General features: G+C 43.5%; 1 protein-coding gene across 1 annotated transcript in view; it reads right to left on the bottom strand.

The window, feature by feature from the left end:
* Nucleotides 1-222: 222 nt before the first annotated feature.
* Nucleotides 223-18,049, bottom strand: part of LOC121161740 (RING finger protein 17-like) — a 106,774-nt gene continuing 88,947 nt past the window's right edge. Inside the window, exons 29-36 of the mRNA XM_040988343.1 lie at nt 16,251-16,376; nt 14,541-14,597; nt 11,978-12,094; nt 10,707-10,875; nt 4,244-4,379; nt 2,930-3,119; nt 730-829; nt 223-395 (exon numbers count right to left, since the gene is read on the bottom strand). Coding sequence (XP_040844277.1) covers nt 731-829; nt 2,930-3,119; nt 4,244-4,379; nt 10,707-10,875; nt 11,978-12,094; nt 14,541-14,597; nt 16,251-16,376 — 894 coding nt within the window. The 3' untranslated portion in view covers nt 223-395; nt 730. The remainder of the gene's footprint in view (nt 396-729; nt 830-2,929; nt 3,120-4,243; nt 4,380-10,706; nt 10,876-11,977; nt 12,095-14,540; nt 14,598-16,250; nt 16,377-18,049) is intronic.

The following is an 18,049-nucleotide window of genomic DNA, read 5'->3' as shown; positions in this document are numbered from 1 at the left end:
AGCAAATGCAAGATCCTGCCCTTCTCCCTTATCAATCTGCCTTTCCAATAAAATGCAAAAATATAAAGCAGGGATCGCGTTTATGGATGGATTCCTCAAGGAGCGGGGGCTTCGGGGCCTTCATCTAGGTTGGCAACATTTCATTTCTTAGCTCAAAGTTCTTATGTGCCTAAAATATTTCACTTTGAGATTATAAAACAGGACAGATTGTAAAACAGGACAATGTTTGAAAGCAAGTATTTATTTTTTTCCTGCGTTTCTCATACAACCTGTAACAGCCGAACAAAGAATGGGACAGGAGTGTGGAAGATGGCCAACTGCAGAACAATTCAAGAAAATAGTCCAAATGTAACAGAAATATCCTTCTGGGTGCTGGAGGTGCTCTGCACACACGCCTGCAAGACAAAATGTGCAATCAGAGCCTGCCTGGGGCGGGACAGGGTCAGCCGCTGTGCAATCAGAGCCTGCCTGGGCGGGAGAGGGTCAGCCGCTGGCCCCGGTGCTGGCTGCACATCACGTTCCGTGTGCTCATTGATTCCAGTGCCACACCTGTGTGGTGCTGTGGCCGTCATTACAGCACCCCAAACATTTCTGAGATGCCCCATTGGATACTTAAGGCTCAACAGGTGAGCGAGGCCTGTGGTGAGCCCTCTGAGGAATCCAAGGGACCCAGGGGTGCCCTGCCGGGCCGTTTCACAGCTCTTGGGAGGGAGGGAGGGCCGTACTTACATTAGTCATCTTTGTCTGCGAGCCCCATCTCTACTAACGACATGTGAACTGGATACTGCTCGTCGTCGTATAAAGTCACTATTTGTTCTGGTGTCTGAGCCTAAAATTAAGACAGAATTGTCAAGAAAATCCAGTCACTGCTGCCTTCCCCCCCTTCCTCTGTCTGGCCACTCCCACAGCGGGGAAGTTGCTCCCTGTGCTTATCTGTAATTTACACTACTTCCAGAACATGTCTGCAGTTGTTTCCTTCTTCCCTGTAATAACTGAAATCCCACAGGACTTCCACAGCGTCACCACATTCCACACAGGAGGCAGTATGCTTTTCATGCATAAACCAACCAAGCTTTTTCATTAATATTTATTTACTTTTTTATTGTAAAGTTAGATATACAGAGGAGAGGAGTGACATAGAGGAAGCTCTTCTGTCCAATGGTTCACTCCCCAAGCATCCGCAATAGCCGGAGCTGCGCTGATCCAAAGCCAGGAGCCTGGAGTTGCCTCTGGGTCTCCCACATGGGTGTAGGGTCTCAGGGCTTTGGGCTGTTCTCCACTGCTTTCCCAGGCCACAAGCAGGGAGCTGGATGGGAAGCAGGGCTGCTGGGATTAGAACCGGTGCCCATATGGGATCCTGGTGCATTCAAGGCGAGGACTTCAGCTGCTAGTTTATTGCACCAGGCCCCCAAACAAGTTTTGTTATTCGTAGAGGTGAAAAGTAGCTATAAAGGAATCCTTGCTTGTCCTGTGCCTGTCTATATTTTCTCTGGTTTCTGGAGAATTCCTACATGAGCTAATCTTACCACTACACACAGCAGAGTATATGGATTTCAAAAACATTTTTCAGAGGTCAGTGTTGGTTAAGCCTCTGCAAGTGACACCGGCATCCCTCAGGAGCACGAGCTTGAGTCCTGGCTGCTCTGCCTTTAATCCAGTTCCCCACAGGTGTGCCAGGGAAAGCAATGGAACAGAGTCCAAGTCCTCGGGCCTCTGCACCGACATAGGAGACCCAGAGCCCGGATCACAAGTCTAGGCAGGTATGGCAAAGGAGGGAAGCAGGCTGGGCCAAGCATGGGCATTGAGTAACAGGGTGACTGGAAGAGAACAGCCCTTTCTCCATCCCTCCAGCCAACTGCCCAGGGGATCCAGGAATCGCTGATTTTATGATATTCAATAAGAAGTCTGTTAAATCAACAACCGTTTCTGAAATTTTGAATTTTATGGTACAATTTTGTAGAGACTGGGACTTTCTTCCCACCCCCAATCCAACCCCTCGACTGATTTTCCCATGCTGCTACAATGGTATAGTCCTTCACAAGGAGTCATGGTTCCATCAGTCAGCTACAGTTTTTTTGTATAACATTTCCATTGTTAAAACATGATGCATGGGGGCTGGTGTCTGACGCAGTGCTTGAAGACACTGGATGTACACCTCCTAACACCTCAATGCCTAGGTTCGAGTCCTGCTTTGTAACAGCAGTTCCCGGTAACATGCACCCTGGAAGGTGGTGATAACGGTTCGAGTACTTGAGTACAGGAGACGTGGACTGTCACGCTTCTGACATCAGCTTGGCCCGTACTCTGTTTTGTGGAATGAACCATCAGCTGGATGATCTCTGACTTTACATTTTAAATAAATAAAAATAGAATATAAAACCAAAACCAAAGCATGATGCTTGGACAGAAGATAGCGTCCAGGCCAAGTCCACCCGTGGGCTGCTGCTGTGGGACACACTGAACCTCAGGGGAGAAAGCTGCATCAAACACCATCTGGACCGTCCCATCTGACCTTCTGATACATTCAAGTTCAATTCTATTAATTAAAACTTAGTACCAATGTACATCAAGCTTTCCCTCTTGTTGACGCAGCTGGCTGGCTTGCTCACTCAGGTGATCACCCTCGCCTGATGCTGTCATCGCTCCCTCCCAAGCCACCTGGGCCACGTACTGACTTCACTCTACTTGTGTTGGTTCCCCAGTCATGTGTGTGCGTTCTCTATTAGCTTATAAGGCGTTTGATGATAGGATGCTCATATCTTGATCCTTTCTCTTACTCATTACATCAGTGATGCATCATTACAAACTACACCATTTTATAAGTCTTGAAGTTAATCCTACTGTATTTTTGCATTTAGAATGGCATAGAGTAAACACTTTACAAAGCTAACAGGGGTAATGGCATTCTGGCTAACGTCCACCTGCTTACCATGGAGGAAGCGTAGAGCTGTTTCCCCTGAAGGCAGTCTATCATCGCCCACAGGGCTTCCATGCTCCACTTGGGACAGTATGGTATTCTTGTCTTTCCTGAATCCTTCAAGGGAGGTTTGAACCCAGCCAGGAGAACCTTTATGGCTCGGGCTGGATACTGCATAAGATGGAGTGGAATTTGACGCAGTCTGTCACAAAAGAAATGTTTAGTGTTCAGAATGTTTCAATTAAAATTCCCTTACTGCTTAAACACTCCTAAAACATTTGGAGAAAGCTTCATGACAGAATTCCATAGTGATTTTTTTTTGGTCTATGATAGAAAACTCAGGCAAAATAAAAATCAGATAAAGTGGACTTCACCCAAATTAAATGAAATGTATTGAGAGAGACAATCAACAGTGATTACCATGAAATAGGAGAAAAAACATCTAAAACTAGGCAGTTCTCCATAAGAGAGATAAATGCCACAGATACATGAGATACTTATTGGAGAAATAAAACAAAAACCACGGTAAACTATCACCATGTACTCATTTGAATGACTACTATTAATCCAAAAAGCTCCCCCAAACATAAACATTAATGTTTTCTTGAGAAGCATGGAGAAATTGGAATCCTTGGCACTACTGGCAGAAATCAGAAGAGTAAAATGGTATAATGCTACAGAAGAGTATGGTAGGTCCTCAAGAAGCGAACAACAATTAGTGTATAATCTAACAATTCAATTTCTGGGCATTTACCTAAAATAACTGGGAGCAGAAAGTACAGTCCAGTTCATAGGCAGACCACTGACACTAGTCAAAAGGAAGTCCAAGTCCTCTCATGGACGAATGGACAAACCAAATGTGGTACATACACACAACAGACTGTTGTTCAGACATTCTGCCTTAAGAAGGGAACATACTATAACAGGGATGAACCTTGCAAACGTCACGCTAAGTGAAATATGCCAGTCACGAAAGCAAATGCTATGTGAGAGTCAAGTCCTGGGGAACAGACACTAGATTACAGATTATTACTAGGGCTGGGGAACAATGCGAGGGGACAGCACTGCTGCCACTGGGGATAAGGAAGGTATGCAAATGCATTTGGGTACATATTTTAAAACCACTAAAATGGTTAACTGTATGTGTATTTTAAATACACCACAAACTCCTAGATGTTAAACATTCCTAACACATAAACAGCATTTTTCTTTAAAAGGATGAAATAAATCTCCCCAGTTAAGAACCACAAAAAGCCAACCAACAAACCGACAAAAGAAAACATCTGAAAAACAAAACTAATGACTCAGCTAAATCAAAAGTTTAACCTGTTTACTGTCAGTTTTTCCGTTGATCCATAATCAACAAATTGTACCAGGATAGTTAAAGGATCAAATTCTTTAATGGAAACAATTTTTGCTCTATACCACAAGCCATCATCGTATTTTGCAAGGCAAGGCATTTCTGCAAAGACACAAAAACAACTGTGTTCACACTGCCATTTTCTTAAAGATATTTTTAATTACAAATACAAAGAAGGAGTCATAGCAACCATATGTCCACTATCCTGAAATAAACATCAGGAAACTGGCTTCTCCTATTTTTCTGTTATATTTCCTACATTTTTCTTTACTAATTCCTATGAGTTAAAGCTCCTAGTCTCTCACTGCCCATGGCTTAAATCTGGTACAAACCTCATTTGGGGACATCACTTTTTTTTTTTTTTTTTTGGCAAGGGACAATCAATACAGTCTGCTCTCCCTCCCTTCAACTCTGTGCTCCCCCAATCTGCTCTGCAACGACCACCAGAATTACATTTTGAAAGTTCAATTACACTGCTCTGTGGTTTAAAGTTCTTGAATGACATCTGAACCACCTGCAACATCCAGTATTGAGCACTGCGGCTTCATCATCAACTCTCAACAATCTCCATCACACACCCTCAAATCAGTTACCTGAATAGAATAACTGAAAACCCTCATGCCTCTGCTTTAGCTGTCTGGCCCTCCATCTACAATGTTTTCCTGAGTTCCCCCTATGATTAATTTGTATACTCCTTTAAAAAAAGTTTATTTTTAAAAGCTTTATTTATTTTTATTGGAAAGGCAGATATGCAGAGGAGGAGAGACAGAGATGAAGATCTTCTGTCTGATGATTCATTCCCCAAGCGGCCACAACGGCTGGAGCTGAACCAATTTGAAGCCAGGAGACGTGAGCTTCCTCTGGGTCTCTCATGCAGGTGCAGGGTCCTAAGGCTTTGGGCCATCCCCGACTGCTTTCCCAGGCCACAAGCAGGGAGCTGGATGGGAAGCAGGGCTGCTGGGAATAGAACTGGTACCCATATGGGATCGTTCAAGGCAAGGACTTTAGCCGCTATGCTATCGTGCAGGGTCCATAAAAAGAGTTTTGCTTTTCTTATTTGAAAGGCAGATTTTTACAGAGATAAGAGAGACAAAGAAAGGTTTCCCATCTGCTAGTCCAATCACCCAACAGCTGCAATAGCTGGAGCCGAGCTGATCATGTCCCCTACATGTTGGCAGGGGCTCAAGGACTTGGGCCATCCTCTCTGCCATCCTGGCCATAAGCAGAGAGCTGGGTCCGCAGTGGAGCAGCGGGGACTCGAGTGGGAGAAGCAGGGAGCTGAGTCCACCGTGGAGCAGCGGGGACTCGAGTGGGAGAAGCAGAGAGCTGGATCCGCAGTGGAGCAGCGGGGACTCGAGTGGGAGAAGCAGGGAGCTGAGTCCACAGTGGATCAGCGGGGACTCGAGTGGGAGAAGCAGAGAGCTGGATCCGCAGTGGAGCAGCGGGGACTCGAGTTGAAGCCCATGAGACTTTGGTGCCAACATCTACTCTTCTTTCCAAACTCAGTTCCAGCATGACCTTGCAGAAGCCCTGGGGACTAACTGGTCAGCGGTCTTACACAGCCCTTAATAGGGCTGGTGATTTCCATGCTATACTTGATTTACTGTCTTTTTTTGGTAATTTGTTCCTCAGTAAAGAAATGTACTTTGTAGGAGAATCAAGATGGCAGAATAGGGTTTAAACGTATGGAGAAACATTTAATCAGGATGAAGCAGAGAGGACATATTTCAGGAAAGAGGAAAGGACAGAACGACAGCAGAGGGAGGGGGTACCTGGAGACTGACAGACACAGGAAAGAGGCGGACACAGCAGTGTGGTGTTGCAGTGACTGATATTCCAGTGGCATTCAGCTAATGGCGATCTGAACTCCACCAGCAGCTGGAACTCCACCAGCAACCAGGTGGGAAGGGACTTTCACTGGGAGCTTGGGAGGTGAACCCAGACAAAGAATCGTCCGTCCTGCTGGTCTCTTTGATTTGACCAGGAGCAGAGACAGAGCACCAAATCTCAGATGGAGAGTGCAAGAACAGAGTGGATTTCATAGCCCAGTCAGTTCCCAGAGCTGAATTGGACGCCATTTTGCGTTAGGAGGAAAGGGCAAAGGAAAGGACTGAGCATGTGCTGAACTGGGAGTGAGCTTATTTCTGACTCAGTGAACTGCGGCAATGTGGCATTCTACAGGTTCCACCCAAGACAGGTCTGAGTAGCCTTCAGATCTGACGGCCAGCAAATCAAGAACTCTAGTAGTGGTACATCAGGCATCATTTGGTACACTGTGGCAATAACTTTGGGAATGCAGGGGACAACAGTGAACTGCGCATGTGCTGAGCTCAGCGAGAACTCGCTGAAGTCCCATAGGAAAATAATACTGACAGTGGCATCATACTGTTCAAATTGGTCCGTGTGGCACCCAGACCTAACATCCAACAGGTTCCAACAAGATCAGCGCCACCAACAACCTAACTAGATAGGACACCTGGTGTCTCCCAAATCCTGGGACCTGATCCAACCGGAAGTGGGAGAAAGGTTGTACAGACAATGGTACAGCCTCTGCACTATATCACAGGAGGTGGAGAGTGGTGAGCCAAGAGCTGTGGCTGTGGAGACCACGGTGGAAATCTGACATAAGAACCCAGACCTGGAACTCACTGGAGGGAGTGGCACAAGTGGCTGCAAACAAAAAGTTGTGTACCAACTGCAATAAGTAAAAACGCATTGTAGACCTGTGGGTGACACAGCTTAGAAACGTGCTCCAAGGAGAAGACTCTGCTAACCAGAAGCACAATGATCAAGAGCAAAAGAAGAGACAAAGGCACAATGAATATTACCGGAAACTCCCCTGCAGAGGAGCAAAACCCTATGCCCACCTCAGAGTTCACTGAGGAAGACATCAAGAAAATGGGGGATACAGAATTCAGAAAACTCATTTTAAAGCTTCTGATCAACAATGAGAAGCACATACAAGAGTTCAAAGAATTTAAGGAAGCAGTAAAGAAAATCAAGGCTGGCATATCAGAAATTAAGAACACAGTAGAGCAATTTAAAGTACAGTGGAGAGTTTCCAAAATAGAAAGAAGCAAGCAGAAGAAAGAACCTTAGAATTGGAAGATATTTCTGTCATCAGGGAGACGCAAACGAAAAGCTGGAAGCAGAGCTGGATCAGGCCAAAAAAAGTATCCAGGAATTGAAAGACACTATTAAGAGGCCTAATATAAGAGTTATGGGAGTCTCGGAGGGAGCAGAAAGAAAAACTGGTTTTACAAATATTTAATGAAAAAATAAAGGAAAATTTCCCTAATCTAGAGAAAGAATTGGGAAACAAGACCCAGGAGGGACACAGAACTCCCAACAGGCTTGACCAAAAGCATTCCTCACCAAGACACATGATCATCAAGCTCTTTTCAATTGAACATAAGGAAAAGATCCTTAAATGTGCACGTGAAAAACATCAATTGACATATAAAGGAATGCCAATTAAGCTCACAGGAGATCTCTCACAGGAAACTCTACAGGCAAGAAGAGAATGGAGCAACATATTCCAGATTCTAAAAGAAAAAATTGTCAGCCCAGGATAACATGCCCTGCAAAGCTTGCTTTTGTCTTTGAAAATGAAATAAAATTCTTCCAGAGTAAAGAAAAATTAAAAGAATTTGCCTCTTCTAAACCTGCCCTACAAATGTTACTTCAAGATGTTCTCTTGACAGAGAAGAGGAATAGCACCTACCAAAACCAAAGGCAAATGTGAAGAACATCCCAGTAAAATGTCAACAGAAGACTAAAGCAATGAACAACCCATTCCTAAAATGACAGGACCAAAGCACCATCCACGTATATTTAACCCTTAATGTAAATGGCTTAAGCTCAAATATCATAGGTTAGTAGACTGGATTAAAAAACAAAAACTGATCCATTTGTTATCTAGAAGAGACACATGTCACCAACAAAGATCAGCGGAAACTATATCACATGGGTTTTGTTGTTTTCTGTTTGTTTCATCTCAAAACACTTTTCTGATTAATTCATTCAATGACTCGTAGATCATACAGTGGCAACATTTTCTTCAAGAAGGATCTTGATTTTCATTTCTTCAGCTACATGTTAGTCATTTAATAGAATGTGTTTAACTTCATGGTGTTGTTAATTTCTTTTTTCTCCCGGATGTTGAGTTTGTTTTGTGGCTTTTCATTTAAGGGAATGTATAGTAGCTGTGTAATGGAGACTGTCATATCTAGTAACATGTCATTTAACTTCATGGCATTGTGAATTTATTTTTTTGTTTCTATTGTTGATTTTGTATCATGACTTTTCATTTGATGGGATATATAGTAGCTGTGAAATGGAGACTAACATCCAGATGTGAGGATGCAGTGTGGTATGCATTTCTGCTTCCAAACAAAGATGGACTTACAGTGAAACTGTTTACTATATCTTGACAACAGGATTCTGGACTCTCTGCCATTGTCCATGCCCACAATGATGGACATATGACTGAGTATGAAGGACTGTATGTTAATAATGACATAAAGGAACTAGGTGGGGGGGGGAAATTGGGGAGGGAATAAGGGGATATGGAACTGTTTCATAAAATGATAGCAATAATTAAAAAATGTAAAAAACAAAAAAAAAGAAACGTACTTTGTATCCCCAATGTGGCACCTGGTACAAGCAATGCTCAAACTAAAGTGCTAATGAACACTGGCTGAGTAAATCTGGAAAAATCAAGATGGCATACACCTTCACTTTGTCATACCCGCCCGGATTCCAGAGCACACAGAATGAATTTGTATCCACAGCAACACAGGCAGGAATTCTCCCTTCCAGACTACAAATCTGAGCAGACCAAGGGACTGTCATCAGTCTATTCATTATTTACATACATATTCAGCACTACACTGTGCCAGGTGCCCACCTAACTGCTCCTGACTCCAACGGCCACACACTCACAATACTATTGCAAGAGGAATGGTGGGGAGCAGAGAATAGCGCAGACACTTCCAGCAAGATCAGGGCAGACCTGAGGACAACAGCTAAGTGGAGGTCTTATCTGGGGGAGGCTATTTCCAGGCAGAAGGAACCACAAGTGTAACTTACCAGCCCACAGTAGGTCACAGTCAAGTAAAATATCACTGAGTAAAGTCAGCTATGACATTAAACCCATGTGCTCCTTATCCCATGAAAACGCCTTCTGATACGTGCAAAGTGGGAAGAACAAATGCATTCTTCTATCTATCACTGATAAAAATGCAGACTTCACTTTGAGCATTCAAGGACCCCCCCAATGCCACAAACTAGGTCCATTGTCCTCACAGAACAATCACACCTATTTAATAATGGTGTGAAAAACAGATTGGAAAGAAAGATTGGGAATCTGGCCTATCCTGAAAGAGCTAGGAAACTGTTCCAAAGTGTAGGAGGACATTGTGACCCTAGAAGGTCAGCCAGAACAGGATTTACAGTTGATTGGACAATATTTATATGATAAACAACTGAATGGGTGCCTTTTATGTGACTGATTGGATGAACAACCGAATGGCTACCTTCTGTATACCTGATGGGACATCATTTGTATAACAGGTGAGTGGACAGCATGTGTATGAGAACCCTTGGTGGAATATACAAGACAAAGGGACTTCCAAACAAAAGCATAGAAATAGTTGATGGGTTTGTTGATGAGCTAAATACCTGAACCCTAATCTTATACGACCCTCAGTGTATAAAGTCTGTTGTCCCTATTAAGTTTCGTTTTGATCATGAGTCAGTAGTCCATGCGGGTTATTGCTCTGTGCAGCAAGTCCATCGCTGCAGGACAGCGACACTAAAGTGATCAGTGTAGGTGACAAAAGCCTCATTTTATTGAGCTAGCAATAAAATTACACAATTAGAAAGTCCTCGTGGGGCTGGTACGATAGTTGAATATGCTCCGCCTATAAGGACGAGCATCCCATATGGACACCAGTTCGTGTCCTGGCCTCTTCTGATGCAGCTCCCTGCTTGTGGCCTGGGAAGGCAGCAGAGGATGCCCAAGTCCTTAGGACCCTGCACCCATGTGGGAAACCTGGCTTAGCACTGGCTCAGCTCCAACAACTGCAGCCATCTGGGGAGTGAACCAGCAGATGAAAAATCTTTACTTTGTCTCTCCTCCCTCTTCTTAAAATCTGCCTTTAAAATAAAAATAATCTTCAAAAAAAGAAATTGATTTTTTTCTTTAAAAGAAAGTCTTCTCCATGCATTTTTTCAACACAGCCTGATCTTTGGAAGGTAAAAATGGACACAAAGGATTCGCTTGTCTTAGTTCACCTTCATGGTCTGGAAAGTGGGAGAGATGAGCCCCGGGGTGCCCTGGGGATGGAGCTCACGCACCGAACGTGATCGCCAGCAGCCCATCTGTCACACCCTCAGCAAACAAACAAAACATAAAAACAAGCCGACCTGTTCTAAAGTCAGTCAGAGGGGGAAACGTGTCTACATTCTTGTTGGACCTCCGCAGCGCTTCTTCAAGGCTCTCAGGCTCCGAGTCCCAGCTGACTCCGCTGTCATCCGTGTCATTGTGATGGTTAAACTGATTACAGCTCTCTACAGAGTCAAGGCAAATGTAGACCTAAGCGGGAGGAAGAGAAGGAAGCAACTTTCAAACTGTCATTTCTAGTATTCACCGACATGGAGAGGGCCTCCCACCACGGCGCCCACCTCTCTGCCCCACTCCAGGAATTCCCTCCTGGACAGGGAACATTTCTGAGGTGAAGGTGTGAGATATGCAGCCCAGGCAGTAAGAGAGCCTGGGTTTCTGGGTGTGATGTCTGTCAGGGACTGAATGCTCAGGAAGTCTAGCCTGCAGGAGCCCTGGGCCAGGTGCAGAACTGTCACATTCATGGCTGGTTCTGGAAGTGAACTCTGCATCCCTTTGACCCCCTCAAAGTCCTAACCACTGCCCCATGGGAGATCCCGTGCCAGAATCTGAACTAGCTCTTGGATTCCTGAGCCTCGTACTGTTCTCAGCTGTAAAGCTTGTGGTAATTGCTATACAGCAATAAATAACACATAAGCTATTGAGAAATTATAAAACATGTAACAGCTACACGAAATTCTTTCCTGCATGATAAAAGCATCCTTTAGAGAATGGTTTTCTGTGGAGAAAGCTGAAGAAGTTGTCAATGTTACTCATCACTTCTCCGTTTCTTTCTTGTTAGCCAAGGAGACGTTAACTGCATTTTCTTTAGTACATTCCTCTCTTTCAGTCAACAGTCACTCACTGACTGAGCACTCTAGGTCAGACACTATTGTAGGTTCTAGGGGTATGTCACTGAATACGAGAAAATAATCCGCGTGTCCACGGAGCAACTTGGGGGAGAAGGCAGACAAATAACCCTACACAGAACTGTGGCACAGGTTGCCAGGAAGCGAGCAGCGGTCTAGAAATGCACAGAGCAGGGCCAAGAGCACCAGAATTCACGGACCGAGATGTAAAGGATATCCTACATCGGAAAGTTCCACAAAAATCTACACATGTGATGCTACACCAGGAACACACAGATGGCTGAGAAATGTTCACCCAATCAAATGTCACAGCTTCTACATGTCTGAAGTGGGTACCAGTACAGGGTGGGCAAATCAGAGGTTACCAATTTTCAATTATTTAAAGTCAGGGAGATGGAGCTGTGTGTGAGACCCAGCCTGTGGTTGCATTTTGAGTTCCTGCATACTTCATTTGGCGAGACCACATGTTTCACTTGAACAGCAAAGAGTTCTCCTGGGGGAGGCAGAGACGAAGACACGTAAGGTGGCACAATGGGGGTCTCTGTTTCAGACAGAAGCAATTCCTAGAACAAGACAAAAAATATTCAGATCTGAAAATGACAACTATAAAACAATATAGTATAGAAGATCTACTGTAGTGTCAATTTACTTTCAATGAACAGAAATGAAGCTGTCAGATACTAAATACAATACAATTTTGAATAAATATGAACAGACTGTGATGACTAAACATCTTTAGGCCTTTTTTTGTACCACAATCTTTTTTTTTTTAAAAAAAGATTTATTTATTTTTATTGCAAAGTCAGATAAACAGAGAGGAGGAGAGACAGAGAGGAAGATTTTCTGTCTGATGATTCACTCCGCAAGTGGCCGCAATGGCTGGTGCTGCGCCGACCCGAAGCCAGGAGCCAGAAGCCTCTTTCAGGTCTCCCACACAGGTGCAGGGTCTCAAGGCTTTGGGCCGTCCTCCACTGCTTTCCTAGGCCACAAGCAGGGAGCTGGATGGGAAGTGGGGCTGCCAGGATTAGAACCAGCGCCCATAGGGGATCCTGGCGCAATCAAGGCGAGGACCTTAACCATTACGTTGTCGCACCAGGCCCTGGACAGAAGATCTTTCTGTCTCTCCTGTGTATCTGCCTTTCCAATAAAAATAAACCTTAAAAAAATGAAATTGCACTGACTATAAAATCTGATTTTTAAAACTCTTACTGCACACACACACACACACACACACAAAACACCCCACAAGTGACATAATAAAAAAAAAAACCAGATAGACTGGACTTTAATCATTAAAGTTTCAACTCTGGTGCTTAAAAGGATATTGTCAAGAAATTACACTGACACAGAATGGGAGGACGTATTTGCAAATCATGGGTCTGGTAGGGGTCATGGATCCAAGATATATCGACAGCTCTTCAAACCAAACCAAAATCACACACACACACACACACACACACACACACACACACACACACACACACCCGGGATAAATAACCCCTCTAAAATATGCAGTGGATTTGAATAAATATTTTTGCCAAAGAAAATACAGAAACAGCCAATAAGTATGTGAAAGGATGCTCCACATTATTAATCAGTAGGGAAGTGCATATCAGAGCCACTTCACATTTGTCACAGGATGGCTAGGGAAAAACGTCAGATATCAAACACCAGCAAGGATGCTGAGGAAGCAACTCCCAGCCTGACTGTGGAAAACCACTTTTGAAAATAGTCTCACTGTTTCTTAAAGACTTACAAAATGTGCATAACACTCAAATGTCCATCCATCCCTACGTGCATAAACAAAATGTATCATGTATAACATGAAGTTTAATCCAGCAATAAAAAGGAATAAAGTATGTATGATTCCACTTACAGGAACCGTACAGAATAGGCCAATTAGGAGGCAGAGATTAGCTGGTCATAGAGCTGGGAAAGGGAAGAATGGGAGATGAGTGTTTCTGCCATGAGGTTTCTGTTTTAAGGTGGTAAAATATCCTGGAATTATGTAAGGGGTAATGGTTGCAAAAGTCACTAAATAATACCATAAACTATTGACTTGTGCCTGCACATGCCAAATTGGGGCTGGAAGTAGACCCTGCTAAGGTGTAGCTCCCACTGGTGAGTGCCAGCGCAGGGGGCTGGCCAGGTAACTGCATCTATTGGTAGGTGCACTGCCTGGTGCAGGAGACAGACCAAACCTCACTCTGCACTGGCTGGCGCACACCCGAGTCAAGTCTGACGTCACCCCAGGAGAGGTTTCTTATAAGATTCCTCAAGTAGATGGCTGGACTCCAATCCTCCTAGCCACAGGGAAAATCACAATATGTGTGTTATGACCTGGGAGTGCATGGACCAGGACTGGGCCTCCTCAGTTGCTGATGCCTGAGCTGTGGACGGCACGCCCAGACAGCCAGCTCATCTAGGCCAGCAGAGGACGTCAAGTGGCTTGTCAGAGGTTGGCAAACAGAACAGGTTGGAACACTGTGCTTCACAACATGTTGTTGGGCCTGCGGATGCGTTAAAGCAGACCTGGTCAGCCAAGAGAGCTTGGAAAGATTTTCTCAACCCCGGAGCAACAAAACTGACAAGATGTCTCAGAGCTATGAAAACCGTGCAAGTACCGCCCTCAGCACTCTTCCCCCTGTATGGTCTCTAAGGAGGGGACCACAGATAGGGACGGTCCTTTGATGGCTGACCTGATATAGTCTGACAGCAAGGAGTGGCCCCTTCCCCTGCCCCCTTGTGGGTATAGGAGGAAAAAAAATGAAAACATCGGCTCAATCCACCTTTCTCTATAAATCGACCTAACCCACCCTAATCAGACACATATGGGCGTGTATCCCTCTTAACTATGTAAACAATATTGAACATAAAATAAAACTACTGAGTTGTACACTTTCTATGGCATTTTAACTTAATAAATAAAACTCTTACTTTCTCTTTCAGCATCAGATCCTTTATACTGATGAAGCATCCAGTTTCCCAAATACTTGCATTGTAACTTACCTCAAAATTTATTTCCCATTTTTCCGCCTCGTAGTTTTTATCGTAATCTGTTGGCCTCTGAAATCACATAATACTGCCATTGAATAAAACCATCTTTAACTCTGCTTCTGTTTTAATGCACATCTAGAGTTTAAATCCATAAAAACTGGGAGCATGTCCTCACTGGGAATCATCTAGTTATTTCATTTTAACACAGAATCCTGAATAGTTTTACTACTTCTACTTCAACTATAAGACTTCTCAAAATAATGCTAAGATAATTAGTATGCCAATAAATAATTAAATAAGAATGGAAACCTTTACTTTCCCCTTTAAAATATGATGAGAAAATTGGAAGAGATGAAGTAACCTTTATAAGATCAGATTAACAGATGCAGCACCTTTTATAACTCTCACCATGTCTCTGTTTTAAAGAAAAAGCTGGTAGTCAAGACTATACATACAAGGTCTGTCTGAGAGAACAAACTGGTTTTCTATTATTGCCTGGAACATTCTGGGGCTTGCTGTGTGGAGAAACAGGTTACGCTGCTGTCTAGTGTTGGTTCAAGTCTCAGTTGCTCTGCTTGCTATCAAGTTCCCTGCTAATCTGGAAGGCACTGGGACCTGGGCCCCTGCCGCCCATGTGGGAGGCCCAGATGGAGTTTCTGGCTCCTGGATGTAGCTTGGTCTAAGACACTATGGCTATGTGGGCCAATGAATGGAACATCTTTCTTTGTCTGTCTTTCAGATAAATGAATACATTTTTAAAAGAAAATATCCAATGTTTGGTTGTGTGTGGCTACCCAAATGAATACCATAAAATCTAACAAGTGAAGTTAAATCTAACAAGTTAAGTCTAGAATTAAAAAAATCTAGACATTTAAAAATGCCATTATTATCTATATAGCCTATTAATACACAGGGACTTTGTCTGCCTAAAATGTGAAACTATCTGTAGCAAGTGAATTATGTTTTGAGAAACATTAAAAATAGAAGCACTGGCAATGAGCTGTTTGTTGGATAAGCTGAAAATGTGGCTGAATCAGCCATAACATAAGACAGGTTGCAATACATGGTTTTTATGTCAAGTAAAAGAAAAAATATTTCATCTGGGTAGAGAGCCTTGTTGAATTCTATAAATGTTGTAACATGTATCCCTAGCTTTTTAAAAAAATAATTTTTATTAGAAAATTAGATATACAGAGAGGAGACAGGAAGATCTTCCATCTGTTGATTCACTCCCCAAGCGGCTGCAATGGCTGGAGCTGAGCTGATCTGAAACCAGGAGCCAAGGAGCCTCTTACGGGTCTCCCAAGTCGATGCAGGGTCCCAAGGTCTTGGGCTGTTCTCAACTGCTCTCCCAAGCCACAAGCAGGGAGCTGGAGAAGGAAGCAGGGCTGCCAGGATTAGAACCGGCATCCATATGGGATCCTGGCACGTTCTAGGCGAGGACTTTGGCTGCTAGGCCACCGTGCTAGGCCCAATACGTATCCATATCTTAAGCAATACTGGGTAACATATGGATATCTTACTGGGTTTGAAGGTACAGAAACATTAATTGTTCAGGACATTTATATAGCACAAACAGAACAATGTTTCTCAACAAAGAATTTAGAACTTCTCTGGATTTTCTAACATACCAGAATCATAATAAATATGAGGTGTAACAGAAAATATTGACATTTAACTAAGATTTTTCTATAGTTTCTATAGGAAAACTAATTTACTTACTTCTTTCAGTATTTCTTCAGAATGGTCAGAAGTACAAAATTTATAATGTGCCATAAAATAAGAAAGTGACATTCCATCAAAATACAGAAGAACAGATAATTTCTCCCATGGGTTTTCAGGTAATTCCTATTTAATAAATAAGGTAATTATATATAAAGTCTATCTGATGAACAAAGTTCTACTCAGAAAACATAATTAGGCTTCTGATAATCACAGCATTACCAGTTAGTTTGATTAGCGACCCATTTAATAAAAGTTATTTCCTGGTGTTCTGGCAGATCAAGAAATAGTAACTTTATTATTTTGGTTTATACAAAATATGTTCAGAAGGATAGAATTTATTACTAGGAAGCAACTTATTATCAACTCATTCTACACAGCATGTTTAGATGATTCTAATAATTTACAGTAAGTAGGAGAAATAAAAGGTACTGTCAGAGGGTGGGAAGATAAGTTTAACCAACAAGTCCTCACATGACAGGAATCAGAAGACGTTAACAGACTAAATAGCACGGCTCATGAGAACGTCTCTGAAACTCTGACAACCACAGGTACTGCCTGTGTTTATAACCTGTCAGCCAACTGGGCAAAGCTCTTCTACTGGGCCCACGTTCCTCCATACTCACCTCTTCCTTGAATTGCAGATATCTCTTATTTATTTATTTATTTATTTATTTATTTTTCCCTACTGCCCAGACTTCAGTCAGCACAGCAGCCAGAGGGAATACCAGAGTGGGCGTTCACATCTCAGCCTGGTCCCCGCTGTCCACTTTCCTGCGCTTGCTCCTTCTGATCTGGTTCCACCCTGGACACATCCTCCCACGACCATTTTGGGCTTTGGCTCTAGCGCACCTTGCAATGCTGTCTTCTCTGAGGGCTGTGCTGGAGGCGGACTCCTCCCTGGCCACACCCTACCATTCTTCCTTGCTTTGTTTTTTTCCCCCTAGTACTTGGCACTGATAGACTCTTGAGTTTATGTTTTCATTTGTTCTGGGCAAATCACTACAATAGAGGCTCCGCAAAGGCAGGGTAGACCTTTACTGCGTGTCCATGCCAAGAGAAGAGCCCAGCCGTGGTCATCTCTCCTCAGCAGTCACAGAGCGGGTCTGGGTAGGTTACTGGAACGCACGTTCACAACCGGGAAACTGAACAGCCTTTGCTAACACTACCAATTTCCTGCTGGCTATGCTAAGCTGAGCAACACTGAGACAGTACTTTGACTGTCTGTGCCTTGTTTCATGGCCTGCCCTGGAGACCGAGTGGCTAGGGAGGGCTCTTAGCACTTCACATACGCCATGTCATAGTTTGGTGGATGGGGGCTCTTTGTAGGTCTCAATTCTCCCATCATTACCTTTTAAACCACGGATTTTCCTTACCATTTTGACATCTCATACATAGCTATGGTTTAGTCTAATGATCCTGTCCAGAAACCTCCACTGGGGTCCCGCCAATGGTCTCTAACTACCAAATGCCACTCACCTTTTCTTCTTATAAAACTTCATCATGTACCAAACTGCTAATATTGTTTCCTAGAAGCTTCTCTCTGTGCATTTCATTTCCCCCAGTCTGAAAAACTCCATTACATTTTCTTTAAAGGGACACCTCAATTCATACCATTTCTAAATTGCTATTACTCCTTCTCCCCTTGTCACTAGACCCACAGTAAGTCAGACTGCAGCTTCAGGGTCACCTTCCTAAGGTCCCATCTTCTCTTACTAGAACATAAGGTCTAGGGGTTGGGAGTCATACAAGTTTCCTTCTGAGTTATTCTAATCTAACCCACTGCTACACACACAGCA

This window comes from Ochotona curzoniae, unplaced genomic scaffold (genome assembly GCF_017591425.1).
Source record: "Ochotona curzoniae isolate NIBS_2020 unplaced genomic scaffold, NIBS_Ocur_1.0 contig_4838, whole genome shotgun sequence".
In the NCBI taxonomy this organism is placed as follows: domain Eukaryota; kingdom Metazoa; phylum Chordata; class Mammalia; order Lagomorpha; family Ochotonidae; genus Ochotona; species Ochotona curzoniae.
Note: the sequence above shows the minus strand (reverse complement) of the source record. Positions and strands in the feature narration are given on the sequence as shown.